This window comes from Equus quagga, chromosome 1 (genome assembly GCF_021613505.1).
Source record: "Equus quagga isolate Etosha38 chromosome 1, UCLA_HA_Equagga_1.0, whole genome shotgun sequence".
Lineage (NCBI taxonomy): Eukaryota > Metazoa > Chordata > Mammalia > Perissodactyla > Equidae > Equus > Equus quagga.
In genome coordinates this window covers 23,401,584-23,421,060 of record NC_060267.1, presented here as the reverse complement: position 1 = coordinate 23,421,060, position 19,477 = coordinate 23,401,584, and the positions used below count along the sequence as shown (strand labels likewise).

Here is a 19,477-nt window from a genome sequence, read left to right as displayed (position 1 = left end):
AGAATCTTACTAAGCTAAGAATTCCATAAGATGATCTCAAACTATGACTGCAATGTAGATATATGTGGTCATTCTTAGAAACTAGAAAAGATGTCAAACTGATGAGAAGCATGGCAGTGGACCCCCAGTTATCCCTGTGTCAATTAGTTACACTGCAGAACTTGGGAATGGCTCTTTCTATCCCATCTCCAAATCTGCTGACATCTCAGCTCTCCCTTTTGCTACCCAACTCATTCCTGAATCATCCTGCAGATCCAGGAGAGAGGCTAGTTTTCTTCTCATAAGTTTGCTATTGAAGGCATATATGAATGATCCCATTTTCCATTTGACTATACAAACTAGGGATCACTTCCACTAGCATGGAATACCAGTGTGCTGGACAGCAGCTTTTAATACATTATAAGCAACCCATAAACTAAGGTAGCAGTTATTGGGTGTGGAAGGAAACAAAGGCTATACATACATGGGACGGACAAGAGGTTACATCAGGAAGAAAGGACCCGGTCAATTGTGGTCAAAGGGTCTTCCTCCTCTAAGTTGCAGAGGAATCATTGAAGTGCTACAGAACGTTAGGCTCCCGAGATCTTCAGGCGGCAGAAAGGTTAACCATTGTGCATGTGTATGTCAGTGCTTACCTATAAATGTATGTATGTATGTGTGTGCTTATATATGTGTATATACATATGTACGCATGTATATATATTTGTTCATCTCTAAGTGTGTATGAATGCATGCGCTTATAGATACGTGTGTATACATATGTGTGACTATGCTTGCGTATGTGTGTGTGTCAGACCAGACAGAATGGAAAGTCGTATAACACTTATACTCCTCGCGGGTGTCTCCCTACCCCCACCCCTCCACGCCCCCAATAGACTAAAGCAGAAAGGATGCTCTGCGACCTGAGGTTGCGTTAGAAAGTTTGCAGCTCTCTGAGGACAGTCCACCCAGGAAGCTCATTGGTTCCCTGCAGGATGGTGGGTTTTGTAAGTCTGCCGATTCCCGCAGGAGGAAGGGACTGCTGCTGACTCCTCGGGCTGCAGCCGGGCCGCCCCCCTCCCCCGCCCGGTTCTTCAGTCAGCCCGCCTGCAGCTGCCGCTCTGCAGAGGCGGCCGGGCCGGGCAGGCTGGGGCGCGGCGCGCGCGGCCCCCGGGCTGGAGGCGGCCCGCGGCGGCGGCGGGAGGGAGCGGGCGGGGGCGGGGGCGGGGGGAGGCCATGCCTCCAGCTGCGGAGGCTGCCGCACAGCTGGAGCCATCGCGGTGCCCCGCGCCGCGCCGTCGCCCTTACGCTCCGGCTGGCCGGCCCGCGGCCGGAGCCCTTGGCTGAGGGCGCCCGGCGTAGGCGGCGGCGGGTGTGGGCCGGCCGGTATTTATAGCTCGGCGACAGCCGCGGTGGCAGCGACGCCGCCGGCCCGTCTCGCCGCGCTTCCCTGCGAGGCCGCCGGCGCGGCGGAGGGCTGCGCTCGACCTCGTCGGCCGCCTGCAGACGCCCCGAGCCCGCCGGCCCCTTCGGGTGAGTACGCGGGCCCGGGCCGCCCCACCGCCGCCGAGCCCTCCGGGCCGGGCTACCCGCCGCCGGCTGCGCCTCGTCCCGGCCCGCGAAGGCGGAAGCGGCCGCGAACCCCGGCCCGAACCCCCCGGGCGCCTCTCCTCCTCCCTCCCCGGGCCGGGCAGGCGGAGAGGCAGGGGCAAGTGTCAGGGACGGGGACAAACGCATCAGCCCTGGTGGCTAAGGGCAGAGGAGCCTCCGCGGCGGGAGGCTCTTGCGAGGGACCTCAAACTCCTGGGCTCCGAGGGGGTAATGGACGTCGCCAGAACAGACCTTGAACTTCCCTCGCTTCAGTGATTCCTAGGATAGGAACCGATCAAAGCCCGAGCTGCTGTCCGTTAATTAAATTAACAGGTTGCAGGTCACGGGTGTTCTCCTTAAAAAAACAAAACAACAAACTTGAGGGGTTGGGTGTTTACTAACTTCATCGTGACGAAATAAAGCTAATTTGTCGATTCCTGTTTTCCAAGATGCTACAGGCCCACAAGTGTGTTTGACCCATGTGGTAACACTTTGGATGCCATTATTCATTCTACCGGCTGTGAAACAATAAACTGAGTGTGTGTGTGAGATGGGAGTAAACATCACATGCTTATTTTAGTATTTATGTGTGGATGTAAGTCTCATGAACCAAAAAAAAAATTTTAGAGTAAAAGTTTGTTAAATAAATGTATTTCCCCATTTAATTATAAATGACATACTGTCAGAAATCCATAGAAGGACTTCTAGGAAGATTGCAGGGTTTGATTTTGTCTTTAGAAAATAGTTATTCCAGTTTATTGAGTATAAAGAATGGTAGAAGGCTTGTAAAAGCTATTTTTGTTGTAAAGCATTGAATTTTTGCCATGTATATACTTTATTACTGCCCCCCCCCCCCCCCCCCCCAGCTCCCAATCTTTGTGGATTTTGACATTTTGACCCAGGTATCTATCCCCATCTCCATCTGATCCTTGTCATGAGAAACCAGTACTTGTCTATTTTATTTAATTTGCTTCTTTAAACTACCAGTCATTTAAAAAATTATTTCAGATATGAATGAATTTTATTTTACTCATTAACTTGCTTTCTTTGGTATTGTGTTTAACTCTTTGTCATAAACAGATGTCACTGAAAAGGAGGTCTAAACATTTTTAAAGGATTATTGGTGATTATTTTTCAACTTTAGAGTGTGCAAAGGCTCATAAATATTTTGCCATTTCAATGAAAAGTTGGCTAATGTCTTCATCAGATGAGAACGCCAGACCTACATTGCTTTTAGGTTCTCTGTTTTAAAAACTTGCATTGGTTCAGTGCTCTGCTATCCCAAGGACCGCAGGGTAAGAACAAGGGAAGAAAATCACTTTAAGGTTGAAACAATGTGAAGAGAAGTCTAGGAAGTGACTTATGGATGTGATCCTTTAAATTAGCTAGAGGACCACAAACACCATCCTGATATCTATGCAAAGCCACTTAGGGTGGTTTCATTGATTGGCTTAAAAGGTTGCTTTTTATTTAAAAGGCTGTGTGGTTTCTTGTATCGGACTAAAAGTAAGAAGTTCCAACTTTTATTTCTTTTGTTATTGCTATTTGTATTTGTAAAACCTATATTCAGCATTTGCATTATGTAAAATGCTATGTGTCATCTCCTCCTGCCTGCCTTTTCATCTAACAATTCGAGAGAATATGCTAAGACCTGTCCTTACCTTGCAACTGGTCCAGGCAAAGATATATTTGGTTTTTCCTCCTTTCTGCCATTTCTCCTTTTACAGACTTGAATATCCATTATCCAAAGTCTATTCTCTCTGGAATTGGAATCTTCGATGAGTTTTTTCCTCACCCAAGTCTGGTCTGTTATCCAGTCATCATCCATACATTGATTTTTCATTTATTCATCCATTAACAAATATTTATTGAGTACCTACTAGGTACAAGCCATCACCTCATACTTAGAACTCCTACTTCCTTCCCATTGGAACTTTATTCTATGTTTTATACTTCTCAGTGTAGGGAACACAGCAGTAATTAAGACTACTCATTTTGGGGTCATTCAGAGGCACTTCTGCTTGTTTCTACCAGTTGGTAGCTGTATGACCTTGGGCAGGTTATAACCTTTCTGAATCTCTGTTTCTTCACTGGTAAATCCAAAGGGTTGGTATAAGGACCGATTGAGATAATGTATGAAAAGTGCTTGCCAAGGGCCCAATACAGAAAAAGCACTCAAAAATGTTAATTACTGTTATGTTGTCTGTATCTGCTTCAATGATGTTCATCTCAGGAAGTGCATTCCCCTTCTCAGGAAATGGCAGTTCCATTCTGGGTTTTGCCAGGCCACATCCGTATCCAATCCATCAGTAAAGTCTTGTCTGCTCTTCCTTATAAATGTATCCAGAAGCTGGTACATTTCCAACCATCAGGCAGAGTGGCCCTTCTGACCTGTAAGTCAGATTGTGTCACTCTCCCACCTCCCGTCTCACACAGGATGAGAGCACACGTGCATAGGATGGCCTCAAGTCCTGTTTGTGGTCAGATGCTACCTCTCAGACCTCTGTACCCACATTCTATCCAGTCATACTAGCCTCCTTGCTGTTCCTTAAATGCTCTAATCATGCAGCAAGCATAGGCCTTTGCAAATTTTTGTTCTCTGTCTGGATCACTGTTTCCCTGGATACCTGCTTGCCTCCCTAGCTTCTTTTACGTCTCTGTTCAGATGTCACCTTATAGTGAGGCCTTCTTCAACTTCCCACACTCCTGATGCTCCCTATTAACTTGCTCCTGCTATAATTTTCTCCATCAACTTATAACTTTCTAAAATACTATGTATTTAATTTTCTCTCTTTAATGTCTGTTTCCCTGAATGAGATAAGATGCAAGGCAACAGGAGAATTGTCTCTTAGTAACCCTTGTTCATAGGCCAGTGCCTGGCACAGATAGGCAACTGGTAGATATGCAATAAATGAATGATGCATGTTATTATGGAATTAATGAATCTGGACTTCACCACTCTCCTGTATATGGTTTTGGACAAGTAGCTTAAGCTTTCTGTGCCCCAGTTTCAATATTTGTAAAATAAAAATAACATTCATTCTTTACCTTGCACAGTGTTGTGTTAAAATCCTTTGACACTGAGAATAGTATATAAAATTACTCAGTAAATGTAATATGCAGTTGATATAAGTTTCATGCTCATTATTATTTTTTTTTGTGAGGAAGATTGGCCCTGAGCTACCATGTGTTGCCACTCTTCCTCTTTTTGCTTGAGAAAGATTGTCACTGATCTAACTAACATCCATGCCAATCTTCTTCTATTTTTTGTGTGTGGGATGCCACCACACCATGCCTGATGAGCAGTGTTTAGGTCCACACCTGGGATCCGAACGGGTGAACCCTGGGCCACTGAAGTGGAGCACTCAAAGTTAACCACTACGCCACTGGGCCAGCCCCTTCATGCTCATTTTTAATGGGAATGACCAAGAGTCACTCCTATTTTAACAGTGGTCTTCAGGGTAGGAAGTACCTGCAAGTGACCAGGCACTTTACAAATGAAATCTCCTTTAGTCTTCACTTCAACCCTATGAGGAAAGTACTTTCTTTAGGATTTTACTGGTGAAGAAATGGAATCTCAGAGAGATTAGGGATTTGCCCAAAGTTGCAGAGCTAGTGTGTAGCAGAGTCAGGTAGATCTGGACCATATTCCTTCCACCACATTAGGCTGCCCTCTGAAAATCAAATGTTCCTAATTCCTTTGAATCACTCTAATGGTGTGATTTTGCCCACTAAAAACCGTAAGAGGTAAGGTGTGATGTAAATATAGGCTGTATCATTCTTTATCTTTTAAGGAAATAATTTAAATAATTTAAAGCTCTGTCTGCCCTTTTGACATAACAATTTTAAAACTGATTATATCCTAGGGATTAAGTGAAATGATTATAAAAATTGTTCTGTTTACTGCAGAGAACTTTATGTATTTTAGTATACTACTAGAACTAGGTAATGGAAGAAAATAGCCTTTATCTAGTGCTTACGTAGCCAAGTACGGTCCAAAACACAGCTGTATGCGTCACAAAGTGCATACCACAAAAACATAAAGCACAGGAAGAAGTGTTTTTAAAAATTATTTTTCGAGAAATTGGATTCAAGGTGCTGAAATGAAGTTCACACTCTTGGCAGAGTACGGGCACAGTCATCTTCGATAAGTCCTTTAACAAGAGCTCAGAGGGGTTGCAGGTGAATTATAAGACATAAATACCAAGGAGCTTCAGAAAATTTGGAGAGATTCTCTTCTTATCCTAGAATAGTGCTCCACAATGAATTGATGTGTTCGTGTTGCCTGGTTAGGTATTCCTAGATCCGAAGACTGACATTAGCAGAGCTGTGCTTTGGGTGTGGTTTACATGGCTAGTAATAATGTCTTTTGTATAGCATATTTGTTCATCAAGGACTTTTCCATATGCATCTGTAAATTTTGTTAAATGTAGGTGATGCATTTCATCTTAATCATACATGTCATTATTCAAAACCTATCACCTGAACCAGGGTCCCTGCTGAGAAATATGAAATTCGCACTCTTGAAATCTGTGAGTGTTTTTATTTATTTGTGAAGACCCTAATAAGTAGTGAAGGCAGGGTACTCTGGTTCAATCAAACAAATTATTATGGCATCGATGTTACCCTGGTCTAGTACCTGATTATCTTTTACTTAAACTGTTGGAGTTGCCTCTAAACTAGTCTCCCCACTTTCATCCTGCCTCATAGCAGTTGATCATTTTCCAGCCTGCCAGAGAAATCTTTCTAAAACCATGCTCCAATCAAGTGTATCACCCTTCTGCTCTGAAATCTTTGATTCCCTATTCTCTACTCAGTAAAATACAGAACAGCACTTGTATAATCTTCCTTGAAGCGGCCCCAAATTATCCTTAACTCTCAGTAGGTACCTCCAAGTGTTCTGTGTTCCAGCCACACAAAATTACTGATCCCTCACTATGTCTGTCCCAGATGGGACTTCTGTGCCTTTGCTCAAAGGATCCTCCCAACTTGAGCGTTCTTACCTCTCTTCCACTTTTCCTTTGAATTCCTTTCCATTCTTAGCCTTTAGTACCAGATGACGTACTGGCTTGTAGTAAAATGTGCGGCATTCCTAATATCTAGTATAAATATTAGTCCTTGTAGAGTTGGAAACAATGGTAGAAGGCCTCTGGATTATCAGACAGTATATGAAGTTTCAACGTGTAGTTACCAATGTCTTCATCACTGCTATTACATGAAAAAGCAGAGGCTTTCAAGCTGTTGATAGTGGCCTCTACCTAATGATGTCGTTACTTACAAGAGGGAATTAAGTGGTGTGGATTAGTCCAGTTCTCAGAGATGCAGTGTTCTCCATAAGCGTAGTTGGAACATCACAGGATGAGCATCAGCGATACATTGCAAAAGGACAGTCAGATCAACTCAACTACTTATACTGATGCTCAAAGGAGAAGAAAAAATTCCAGCAATCCTGTAGTCGGTCATGTGATCCTAGTTCTTTCTGATCACGCTACCAAGGTCAATTTGAATAGTAATAGTAGACTCGCTCATCCTAGAAGTACTGTGAATCTTTTCTATCAGAAGGCTGTATCAGGAATTTTCTAACCAACATGTAAAGGGCAAGATTTTGAAATTTGTGTCTTTGTGAGGGGAAGGCATAGCATAGAGTGTTGAAGCTGGGTAGCTTGGATTTGAATCCTGGCTCTGGCATGGACTCATTTCGTTATTTGGTGCAAGCTACTAAACTCTAAGTCTCAGTTTCAACATTTGTAAAATGGGTAAAATAAGAGTGTTTTTTTCATGGGGCTGCTGTGAAATTTAAATGAAATATTTGTAAAGCTCATTAGCATAGTGACTAGTATATGGTTAGTACTCAATAAAGGTTAGTCTTACTAATAATGGTAATAACTCAGAACCTGGTGCTGCAATGAGATGCTGTTGAGTGGAGGTGCATCTCTGCTGGTACTGGCCGAGTCATCGTTGCAGTCTTTGGATTCATCTGCTCTGCTCTGCTGTTCTCTTCTCTTCGTGGAAGCTCATGGCAGGTTGCTTTGCCTTCTCATCTCACGTAAACAATGAGGGGGCTTCTCTTTCATAGTGTACCACTCAGCTCGTCCAGTAAGTGTTTAATTGCCCACTGTGAGCCTGGCCCTGTGCTGTGCCCTGGAAGCAAATAGGCCCTTCCCTGAGGACCTTATGATCTACTGAGGGAGACAAACACATAAACAGATTATTTCACCATGATATGCTGAGAGCTTAGATAAAAGCAAATTTATTTAAGGTAAAGCTCGTCAGTGGTTTCAGAATTGAATTTTAAAAAATTAAAAGGTTTTTCAGACTATGTACACTGTGTAGCCTACCCAACTTCAATCCTGGATTACTGATGTTAGAATCAACAAATGGTCATATTGATCATAAAGATGCTTTATGTGAACTACAGAGGTGAAAACAATTTTGCTGCCATGGATATCAGGTGCCTAAGGTACTAGAAAATAAGGCCAAGATGACTAGGCAAACTTTTGGTAACCTTGTGTGTGAAGTCAGGAAGTGGAAATAAGCAGAGGTTTTATTCAAGTTATTATGTAGGTTTTGAAATTTGGCACCCCCTAGAAGACATCAGTTCAGCTTTGGAGTATGAGGCAGGAATAAATGTCAGCCATGTTTAGCATAAAATAAAAAGACCAAATGATGGTCAATAATGGAGTCCTGTTCATTCAGCTAGTATCTAAGTAACTAAGTCTCTTAATGGAAATAAAGAGTATGCTGTAAATGTGATGGGAAATGATTTTATTGGGAGAAACACTTCCAGCTTTGTGGTATGTTCCAGAGATCAAGGGCTAGGAATGGATTTGGATTGAAGTGCTGGCTCTTCCACATTCTGGATATGTGAATTAAACAGGTGGCAACTGCTCTGAGCCCTTGTTGTTTTTTACCTGTAACATGGGAGGGATAGTAGCATTCATAGCTTACTGTGGGAATTACCATCTGTACGAGTGCAGGATTGTTGCTCAATACTGTTGTTGTCTCTCTTGAAATGATAGAAATACTGGAGAGGAACAGCTGTCTCCAAGATGTTTTTAACAAAGCATTTTTAAAAACAAAAATCAAGGTCATATGTATTCAGTGTTCTAAATCCTGCTGCCTTGATTGTGCGTGGGGAGGGGGAGGGACGGTGGTGGGGTGACTACACCAGAATTCCTCACCAATAAGAGAAGCACCATAAAAACCTGTTATAGCAACTTCTGAAATGATACCCCTGTCCAGTTCTGATGGGCATGTAGGAGCTATTCCTACTTCAAGACTCATTGGCCTTGAGTTGATTTCTGTGCATTCTCTTGTGGTGGTGGTCTTTGAACATTTCCAGAGATGTTGTATGAAATTCAGTTAACTGACGCATTCTGGCATCCTTGCATATTGAATATCCCAAAACTGCATGATGTTTGTTTATATTCTCAGTGCTTTGTCTGCTTTCTTTGGTGTGAGAACCACACAGGTCTCTGCTGCTGGACTGGGTGATGAACCAAACGTTAAAAAAAAAACAAAACAATCTTTGGATAGCCACCATTCCTAGGCAATCTGAGCTGCAATCTCTGAGAACAGATATTTCAGAGTATTCACGAAGATCACAAGGGACTTGAATTTGTGTAGAAGATTTATGAATCCAAGGCACAGTGACTATTTGTTTTGCTGAATTTTATTGCCAATCCTTTCATGTGTTTACAGTCCTTTCATGTGCTTTTCTAACATAGTTAAGACAAGTCTTCAGTAACTTAGATGGTGAGTTTAATTGACATTCATCACCCCAGAATGTTGGACTGGAACTTGGGGACCTTGGAGCCTATTCTCAGATCTTCCATTGACTTAGAGTTACTTTATGCTCGTGGATCTTTGTACTTTTGGCCGTATGTAAAATGAGAATATTTACCAATGGATACTCCTTTCCCAGAGTGCTCAGGATTTGTGAAAGATTGTTTCACATATATATATTTTCGTGGGCTATAGAAGTGTAGTCATGTGTAATGTGTAATTACATAGTTATGTAATGATGGGGATATGTTCTAAGAAATGCATCATTAGGCAATTTTGTTGTTGTATGAACATCATGGAGTGTACTGAAGGGGAACAAAATTTATCACCCCAAAATGTGTCTCTTTAACATAAGGCTCATTTTAGGTTAATTCTTTTAAGAAATGAAAGGCTCAAAGTTTTTCTTATTACCTCCTTCTTAACTGCCTAGAAGAATTTACATAAAAAAGCTTGTCTCAGGAAGCTGGCTATCACCTTAGCATAACGTGAACTGGGCGATAGACAGGGAGGAACCTAGAAAAGTCTGTTGGGTTCCACTCTATGTTCTTCTGTTTCTGTGTGGCCAAACACTTGTTTTCCAAACATTTTCTCCTTTTCACCCACCTGTAAATTGCCTTCCTTCCCTTTGAAGTCCCTGACTTTCCCCACCCCTAACATCTTCTTTTGTCTTTAGCTGAGGATGGTATTTAAAGTGAGTGCTTTGACCATTTTGGTGGGTTACTTGGTTTTCCTGGGTTTCTCCCATATATACATGTTATTAAACTTTTGTTTGTTTTTCTCCTGTTAATCTGTCTTATGTCAATTTAATTCTTAGACCAGCCAGAAGAACCTAGAAGGGTAGAGGAAAATTTCTTCCTCCCCTACAGTACTTTCATAAAGCTAGATGATGTAGCCTACTACATCTAGGCTATACGGTACTAATCTTATGGGACCACCATTGTGTGTGCGATCTGTCCTTGACCAAAATGTTGTTAGGCAACTCATGACTGTATACATTACAGACTTAATATAATTGTCTCTAGAGAAGAGTGTGTCTCCAGAAGGCTTTCAAGGGATGACATCCCTGGGGCTGGGGACTGGGTCTGCCTGCATTGGTAGGGAAAACGCCTGGAACTGATCTGACTGTGTGCAGAGATGGTGATCAGGCCCTCCGGTCAGACTTCGGAGGCTCAGATCAGAGCTCTCTTGCTGGGTGACTTTGGGCAAGTTACATATTCTGTGTGGACCTCGGTTCTCTCTCTGTAAGTGAAGTGATGGGAATGATAATAATGGTATTTCAGAGAGTTGCTATGAAAATGAAATAATGATGCATGCAGACATACAGCACAGAGCCTGGCAAGTCAGAGCTGTAGACTTTGTAAGGGTCCCTCTTTTCTCTTTCAGTTCTGTGTAAATTGAGAAAGAAGAAAGAAGAATTGGCAGATTGCAGTGAAATGACTGCCTTTATTATTATCTTTTAATCCCAGATTTAATCAGCTTTATTGCTGGAAAAACAAAAAGGTATAGCTTAGTCTGAGCACCAAATGTGCTCACCAAAACTGAACCCCAGAATTAGACTTAATCACCCAGTCACAGCCCTGGTGGACCTAGGCAGGCTTGAGTTTTTTATGGGAGGGCTCGCTCCCAAAGAGGAAAGAGACAGGAGCTGAGGAAGACTTTGGAGGTGGGGCCTGGACATCAGCATTTTAAGAAAGCTGCAGTGCTTCCAACGCACATCCAGGTTAGGACCCACTGCTGTAGGCATAGTACATATTTTCCATGACTCTGTGCCTTGGTGTGTGCATAGATTGAGCATCCTTGTCTTCTTCACTGGGGAAAAAAATCCTACTAATCCTCCAACCTCGATTTGGAATATGTCCTCCTCTTTGAAATCTTCCCCTTTCTCCTCACTTCTGACAAGCACAGTTGCCCAAACCCCCCTGCATACAACTACTCTACCACAGACTAAGCTATTTCACTAAACTTATTCTGTGTTGAAATTACTTGACAACTAGACTGAGACCTTTCTTTTTTTTTATGAGGAAGTCCCTGAGTTAACATCTGTGCCAGTCTTCCTCTACTTTGTATGTGGGATGCTGCCACAGCATGGCTTGATGAGCAGTGGGTAGGTCTGCTCCTGGGATCCGAACCTGTGAACCCCAGGCTGCCAAAGTAGAGCACGTGAACTTAACCACTATGCCACCGGGCCAGCCCCTGTGAACATTTTTATAAAACCCCATACATATATGCACATTTGTCAATGTATAGAAAAATATCTGAAAGTATATCCACCCAATTATTAAGGGATCTTAACTCTAAGGAGAGGGATTTGGGCAGAGGATGATGTTTAGCTTTTGTTCATATGTGCTCAGTTTACTTCTACAGTGCTTTAATCTTTAATGACTCTGTATTATGACTGTAACATAATTTGAAAGAGGAGAAGTACTGCATTGTTTTTTTCCTCTGCGTTTCCCTGTAAGATCACAGCTGCATGTCACCTTGGTCATCATCCCAATTTTGGACGGTGTTTTGCCCCCTAAAGTACCTTCCTCTCCCTGTACTCTTTTATTCTTTTTCTTTCCTAAATCCACATGGGATCAGAGATATGATTAGATGACAGGCAAGGGACAATATTTACTTTCCTCAATCTCAGACTTGTCTTGCAGGAACAGGTGTCATCTTTTTCAAATACCTCTTTATGGAGACATTAGAAATCTGAACAGATAACAGGAAGAGAGAGACTATTTGTTTTCTGCTCTAACTCTGTGTATCTTTTCTTATACAGGTAAACTACGGAACTGAAGTTTTGAAGGATGGGTAAAGACTTTCGCTATTATTTCCAGCATCCCTGGTCTCGCATGATCGTGGCTTACTTGGTGATCTTCTTTAACTTCTTAATATTTGCGGAGGACCCAGTTTCTCATAGCCAAACAGAAGCCAACGTCATTGTTGTTGGAAACTGTTTTTCATTTGTAACAAATAAATACCCTAGAGGAGTTGGCTGGAGGCTTCTGAAGGTGCTTCTATGGCTACTTGCCATTCTCATAGGACTAATAGCTGGGAAATTTCTGTTCCATCAGCGTTTGTTTGGTAAGTACCCGTGAAATGTAATGTTGATAATTATTTAACTTCTATTTTCCAAGATAGAGCTTTGTTATTTCTAAGTGCCAATTTAGGTTGTATTTCAGTTTCCCCTGCAGCCTTAATTTGCTATGCACTGTTGTAGCTAGGTTCTTCAGCTATTCTCTGTTTAATGGTCTACTTTTCTATGGCCTAAGGAAAATGAGCATGAGATAAAATTAGTACCAAAATTCATTTCAAAAAATGGCTTTAGAGTTAAAATGAATGTGGGTGTAGTCTTATTTAGAGAAGACAGGAAAATAGCTCTTTTCCCATAGACGGTACCTAAGTATGGTATCATAAAGAGTTTGTAAGTCGTAAAGAGAATGCCTCCATATCACACCACATTTTTGTTAAAGTAAGTTAACCATTGCCCATATATTTATACATATTGTTCATTCAGGGAATTAGAATGGGAACTCCACCTTTTTACCCCCATTTCTTTCTTTCCTTTTTCTTTTTGAACGTTGGCTTTAGGATGTTTATTTTGAGGCTATTCAACCACAGAACAGTACATTAGTAAGAAATCTCTTGGTAGTATGTGACAGGAAAAGAGCTATATTAGTTTAAGTTAAAAATGTAACTTATTATAACAATATTGGGATATTTCACAGAGACCAAGGTTAGAATTTATTTTGATAATTAGGATAAATGAAACCAGGGGCTTGAATTCTATAAGGATGTTCTGTGTCTTAACTTCTCTATCATATCTGCTTCATCCTCCATTCACACTGAAGATCAGTTTACATCCTCTCACAGAGACTGCCTTGACTCTCTTGGTCCCAAGTTTAAACTCTGAGTAAAGAGCCTGAAGTTGACCCAGTTTGGGTGTGATTCCCACTTCTGCTCTGATTTATTTGGGCCAGTTGGTGGGTGATATTTTTTAAACAAATACTCATTGATCACTTATTACATGCCAGACATTATTTTAGACATTGAATTAAAAGGGCAGAGTCTCTGCCCTCATAAAAACTTAAATCCTACAGGAGAGAGAAAGACACTTATCAGATAAATGTATAATATGCAAGGAGGTGATAAGTGCTATAGGGAAAAAGGAAGGTTTAAATACTGCTGGGTCAATTAGGAAGAGAACTTAGTAATAGAACTTTGCGTTTAGCAATAATAAGATCATGTTTGATTTAGTGTGGGTATTTTCACTTTAGAGGTTTAGTTAGAAACATGGCAATGGTTTAAGGAATAAACAAATAAGAAAATATATATACACGTAGACATAATATTACATATGTATTCTTCTCAATTTTTATTTACTCCTCAAACTATTGCCATCCATTTCTATTACATAAGTTGATAAAATGTACAGATTTTGTATTTATTATATATGTACATAGTTTCAAGAGGTTTGTTGACGAAATGGAAGAAGGAAATGGGAAATAGCTAAAAATGGGAGAAGGACCAACGGAAGATTTTGTTGTCGTTGTTGGCGGTGGTGGTTTTACTTGAGGGGTAAGATTAATTGATCTGCTTGTCATTATCAGGAAAGGAGCTAGATTGAAGTGCAGATAAAGATATAGAAGAAAGACAGCATCTCTGAAGGTTTCTTTGGTCTGTGACTTAGGACACAGGTAGAAATGGTGGTCTTAGAGAGGACAGGAGGAGAAACCCTGGTTCCTTAGAAACAGTCCTGAGTGAGATAAAGGTTGGTACTCTGATAGGCACTTTTGAGGTAGGGGAGTAGAGAGTGACTGTGCTCCCACCTGGTGATCTCTGTTTCACTATGTGGAAGGAAGAGCTAAAGATAAAGATGGAGGGATTGGATGATGCAAGGGATTTAAGAAAGTGGTTGAGGTTTGGAACAGCTGCTCTAGGGAGTATAGATGCGAACTGACTAGGGACAAATGAGGGGGTTACTGATTATCTCTGAGGGCTGTTGAGGTTAGTTAGCCACTATAAAGTTGAATGCCACCGATTTGAATCGTTGAGCAGTTTTCTTTATGAGAGCTCAGTCACCTGGAACAGAATTTGAGAGTGATTCATCTGGGTGGGGAATGCTCAAGCTTGCTGTATTGGAAACAAAGGATGGAAAATAAAGGGATATTCTAATGAAAGGGTTATTGATTTGATTAACAGGGGGTTCTGGCTGGACAAGGGAAGGAGGTGAGGAAGGCGATGGTCTGAGAAGAGTGGGCAAAAGCCTGAAGATTTAGATGAAACCTTATGGGTGAAATGGGAGTAAGAAAAGGGAAAGGATTGATGGGTGTGGTTAGATGACATGTAACAGAAGTACAGCCATTCTTTAGTGGTGATTTGCAACTAGCGTGTGTTCTTTAGAGACTGTGTGCTAATGTAAAGTAGCGAGACAGGTCATTGACACGGAGGATATCTAGGAACTGGGTGTTAGTTGGGCCACCCACCAGACCTATTGAACCAGCATGGTAATGTGCATAGTAATCATATGGATAGAAGAGGTTGGGGGAGAAGGTAGAATGGGAGAGGGTCAGTTTCCGAAATGGGTGGAGCAGCAAAATGGCTGGGCAAACAAAACTGTAGATATCCTTTATGAGCAATGGCTGGATGTGTTTGTAATCCATTCAGTAGATTGGCTCTATGTAGAAAGCTAAGGAGTTTGGAGAAAAGTTATCTGCCTATATTAAATACTGATTGAGAATCGTATGGTCAAGGCAATGGTATTAATAATAAGGGCAGATCATTTGGTTTTGTAATTGCTTCATTTTGTTAAGTTATTCTGTTGTAACCTCTTATCTTTTATACTAAAATCACATTCCAGCCATGGCTTACTTTTTAATTCTTCTGTTGGTATAAATAATTCAGCCCTGAAAAGTCTCTCTAGATTTCAGGTGGTTTATTGACTACAAATTATTTTAAAGTAATGCAAAAGCGTGTCCCATTTATATTTGCTTACAGTAGGAAAGGTTCTATAATGTAGTCAGCTGTATCACTACTATTTGGCAATTTCCTTCTTTTTTTCTTATTAAAAAATCTATGAAATTATATGGGGTATTAGACAAGGAATGATAACTGTCTGCAAATCTTGGTGATAACTGGATAAGATAACCAGACTCCTGATTGAATTTTCTAATGAATTCCAAACTGGCCTTCTCCTTCTATCTCCCTTCAGGGCCATTGTTGCTTCCTTCATTCACAGGCTTTTAATTATTTGCTCCTAATAATTCTCTCCTCCTCCAGTTTATTCTGGATTTTGCTACTGGAATAATTTTTCTACATGGCTGAATAGCTCCTACAAAATAAAACCTAAACTCCTGTGATTGCTGAATAGCTCCTACAAAATAAAACCTAAACTCCTGTGATTGCTATCCAAAGCTTGTTATGATCTACTCCTGCCTGACTTTTAACCTGCTCTCTTGACATTCCACACTGTGCAGAATTATTTGCCGCTTTTCAAACCTGCCATGTTCTCTCATGCCTCTGTGCCTTTGCATATGTGCTCTCCTATGCCCATATTGCTCGTCCCCTTCTTATTAACTTGGCTCATTTCTCTTTTTCCTTCACATCCAACTTCAAGCATTATTTCCTCTGTTACGCTCTCTGACTCCCTCCTGTCAGACTTAAGTTGTCTTCCCTCCAGCTCCCACTTATGTCCACTTGCACCAAAGAATGTACAGCAGCGTGCTCTGGAACTGACAGCTGTGCAAATTATGGAAAAGAATCCAAAATTTAATGCAAGCGTAACAGTGTTCTTTTTGGCTTGGAATGTGATAAATGTTTCCGCCCCTTGTTCCCAAATAACTAGCATTTGTACATAATTGATTTTTTTAAAGGCCATATTTAAACCTTTAACAATTTGTAGATGCAAGCTTGTAGTAGTGGTGGTGATGGTGATGATGGCGTATGTATGTTGAGAGGAGTGGCGTTGTTAATTATAAGCACAGAAATTTTAGTTACAGAAATTGGAATGGTTTACAAAATAATAGGAAACATTTTGTGAGATCAAATGAGCAATTTCTTGTTTGTAATTCTCTTTTGAAATGCCAAATAAAAATATTAAATAGAATCCCGCTACCCTTTTCATTTTAATGACTCGTTAGTCTTCCCTCGTGTATTTTATTATTCAAATTCTCTTCCTACTAGACTCCAAAAGGACAACACAACATTGCCAGTTTAAAGCATTTGTGAGGAGGAGTAAATGAGTCTGTGAGCACGTGATTTAATCCAGTTCATTGGTTATAAATTTTATTTTTTTATGAGACATAAATATTACAATTTTGTGGCTAGTTAAGAACATGATTTATAATTTGTAGTGGGAATTGTCTCAAATAAAAATGGTGACTCATGCGAATTGGAAATTGCATGTTATCAGAGACACAAATGATTAAATGCATTTTAAATTATTCCCCTTTTGCCTTCACTGTATGATTGGAATAACATGAGAGAATTAATTTTCCTACATATTAGCACTAAACTTTTATGGTTTTAGACTGGTCACAAATCCCACATTTCCCAAATGTGGAAAATAATTTAGGAGCACACGTGAAATTGAAATTGATACCTTTCAGAAAAATTTCTTTCAGTTTAACACTGAATCTTGTTGAAGTCAGTATTATATTAGGCTTTATGAAAATTGGATTCCATTGGAATCGTCAGTTTATACTCTTCCAATGCCTCTCTTTCCATTTTTTTTGGATGATTTCATTGTCTAAAAAAATAAGCATGTGTTCAAATAATGCATCCTAGCCTTTTGGAGGATTCCATTAGAAATATCCATGAATAGGAAAATCCAAAATTATTATGCTGGTGATAAGACTTATATAAAAAGGAGAATTTAGTTTCTTGAGCTTATATTCCATGAGTTTCATTACCTTGTTGGTTTTGAACTTCCTTGGAGTCTGGGCAAAAGGGGAAACGTGATATATTACATAGCTTTGGATGTCAGAAATGATGAAAATTTCAAGTTTCACATGGGAATTTTTCTTGGCACCAAATTCTGGAATTTCCTTGCCCTAAGTTCTGTTAGAGAATTTCTTTTCTCTTTGCTTTGTACAGAAGACACTGAATGGTGAAGTGGCAAATGCAGAAATGGATTTTGTATTCTTGTGTCTTAAAGCAAACTTTCATAAAAGTTTAGAGAATAACTTTTTAGGCATAAAAGTAATTCTGTGATGTCATTCCTTGAAAGTAACTCTGTGAAGGGCGAAGTGATCAGGGTCTAAGTCATGCCTTCTGACTGAATAACTATCCCAGGAGGGATCTTAGAACATCACAATTGTGACAAATGTGGTTCTGAAATAAACTGCTCCTCCTATTTGTCTTCTTTTCGTTTTGTTTTCTGACATGTGCAGAGAGCCTTTATTAGTTGCAATTTTCTTTTTAACCTGGATGGAGGACAGGCCAACTCAGAATGAGTTGACTAGTTTGGCATATGAGAATGATTCTCAACCTGTTAATATTGCATGGTTCCTTTTTCAAAGTGTATACATTTGTGTATGTAGTTATTTGTATAATTATTTCATTAATGTCTAGCTTCCTAGCTATGCCATAAGGCTCATGAGGGCAGAGATTATGTTGTGTTGCTTATCATTTAATCCTCAGTGCCTGAAACAATGCCTGGAACATAGTAGTATTTGATAAATTTGAATGAATAAATAAATTAATGTTCCTTTGTTTTTTACATGTCTTTCCCATGTTTCCTTTTAATTGTAAGCTATGGAGGGGTATTCATTTGTTCATTCATAAAATATGAGACATGGTCTCTGCTCTCAAGGAATTTAAAATCTGGTTAAAGAGATAAGATACATATGCATGAAAATTTAATTACTCTGATAATACAAGGAAGTGCATATCAAGTATCAAATGAATAGCACAAACTGTGAGAGCTGGGGGAATTCAAGAAGGGAGATCACGGTGGGCTAGGAAGGCAAAAGAAAGCTTTGCTGCCAACGTGGGATCTAAGCTGAGTCTCAAGCATGAGTGGGATTAAAATAGTTAGATCTGATGCAAAGAATTCATTACATATTTCAGGTCATGGGGTAGATGGCGTGAGCAGAAAAGATGAGAACAATTTGGCTTTTTTTGGAGCTGGGAAAAACTGAGGAGGTCGTGCTCATTTTGACTGGAGTGAAAGGATTGTGTTGGGAAAGGGCAGGAAATGCAGTGGAAAAGTAGGAAGAATTGAGTCTAAATTCATTGGTCTTTGAATGACAGTCTCATACTTTGGACTTTATTTCTTCCATTGTGGTATTTGACTCAAGGGAAGTATTTGAACAAGATGGGAGATGAGGACGAGATTAAGCTTGAAGCAGAATCTACTGGGAATAGGAGAGGGAGAGATTAGGGGAGTAGAAATAAAGTAGGAAATTACTTTTGGAGCCTCTTGCCACCATCAGGTTTGAGATTGTTTGGGCCAGTCTGGAATGGGATGGGGATATGTGGAACCTTGTGAAGTGTCAACAGCTGATGGGCTGTGAGGAGGTGAGAGTAGGGGGAAATCACTGGTAACTAGGAAGATTGGGCTCGGTGACTAAGAGAGTGATTATCTTATAAAAAAAGAGAGAAAGTCATTAGGAGAATCCAGTGAGAGAGGATAATGAGTTCAGTAAATTATGGGTTCAGGTAGGGAGAACTTAGGCAAAGGCCCATTTACCTTGAATAGTGCTCAGAACAGTGCAGGGTGGGTTTAGTAAGCTATATCCGGCCCACCATGTCTTATCTAAACCTTGACACCAGATGTGTTTCAGAATTCAGTGCATGTGCCTGTATTTAGTAGCTCACCCTATGGGGCTGAGGAAACATTCCATCATCAGAAATATTAATATATCTGTAGCTGAATAAATATTCACATGAAGTGATATAAATAAGGACTATAAACAGCCTCAGATCAGTTCAGGTTAGGCTTTGCTACTAAATGAATTCAGCTTTGGTCAAGTCTTGCCAACAAATCAATTACAGAGTCTTCTGGATTTCAGAATTATAGAAACTGAATAACGGACCTATACATCTTTGGTTCCCCCGTGATATCCAGCTGCATAGAAATCAGGATTCTCTTTTAGAAGCTTGTGATTAAAAAAAGAATGATTTGACTGATAACTAG

The 19,477-nt window shown here is 40.5% G+C and overlaps 1 protein-coding gene across 2 annotated transcripts in view; it reads left to right on the top strand.

The window, feature by feature from the left end:
* Window positions 1–1,158: 1,158 nt before the first annotated feature.
* Window positions 1,159–19,477, top strand: part of TMEM117 (transmembrane protein 117) — a 425,103-nt gene continuing 406,784 nt past the window's right edge. The window contains exons 1-2 of one of the 2 annotated variants that reach the window (XM_046685850.1): window positions 1,159–1,512; window positions 12,119–12,423. In XM_046685850.1, the coding sequence (XP_046541806.1) occupies window positions 12,147–12,423 (277 nt within the window). In that variant the 5' untranslated portion in view covers window positions 1,159–1,512; window positions 12,119–12,146. Of the gene's footprint in view, window positions 1,513–12,118; window positions 12,424–19,477 lie in introns of those variants that run through there. The other variant, XM_046685860.1, reaches the window with a different exon arrangement.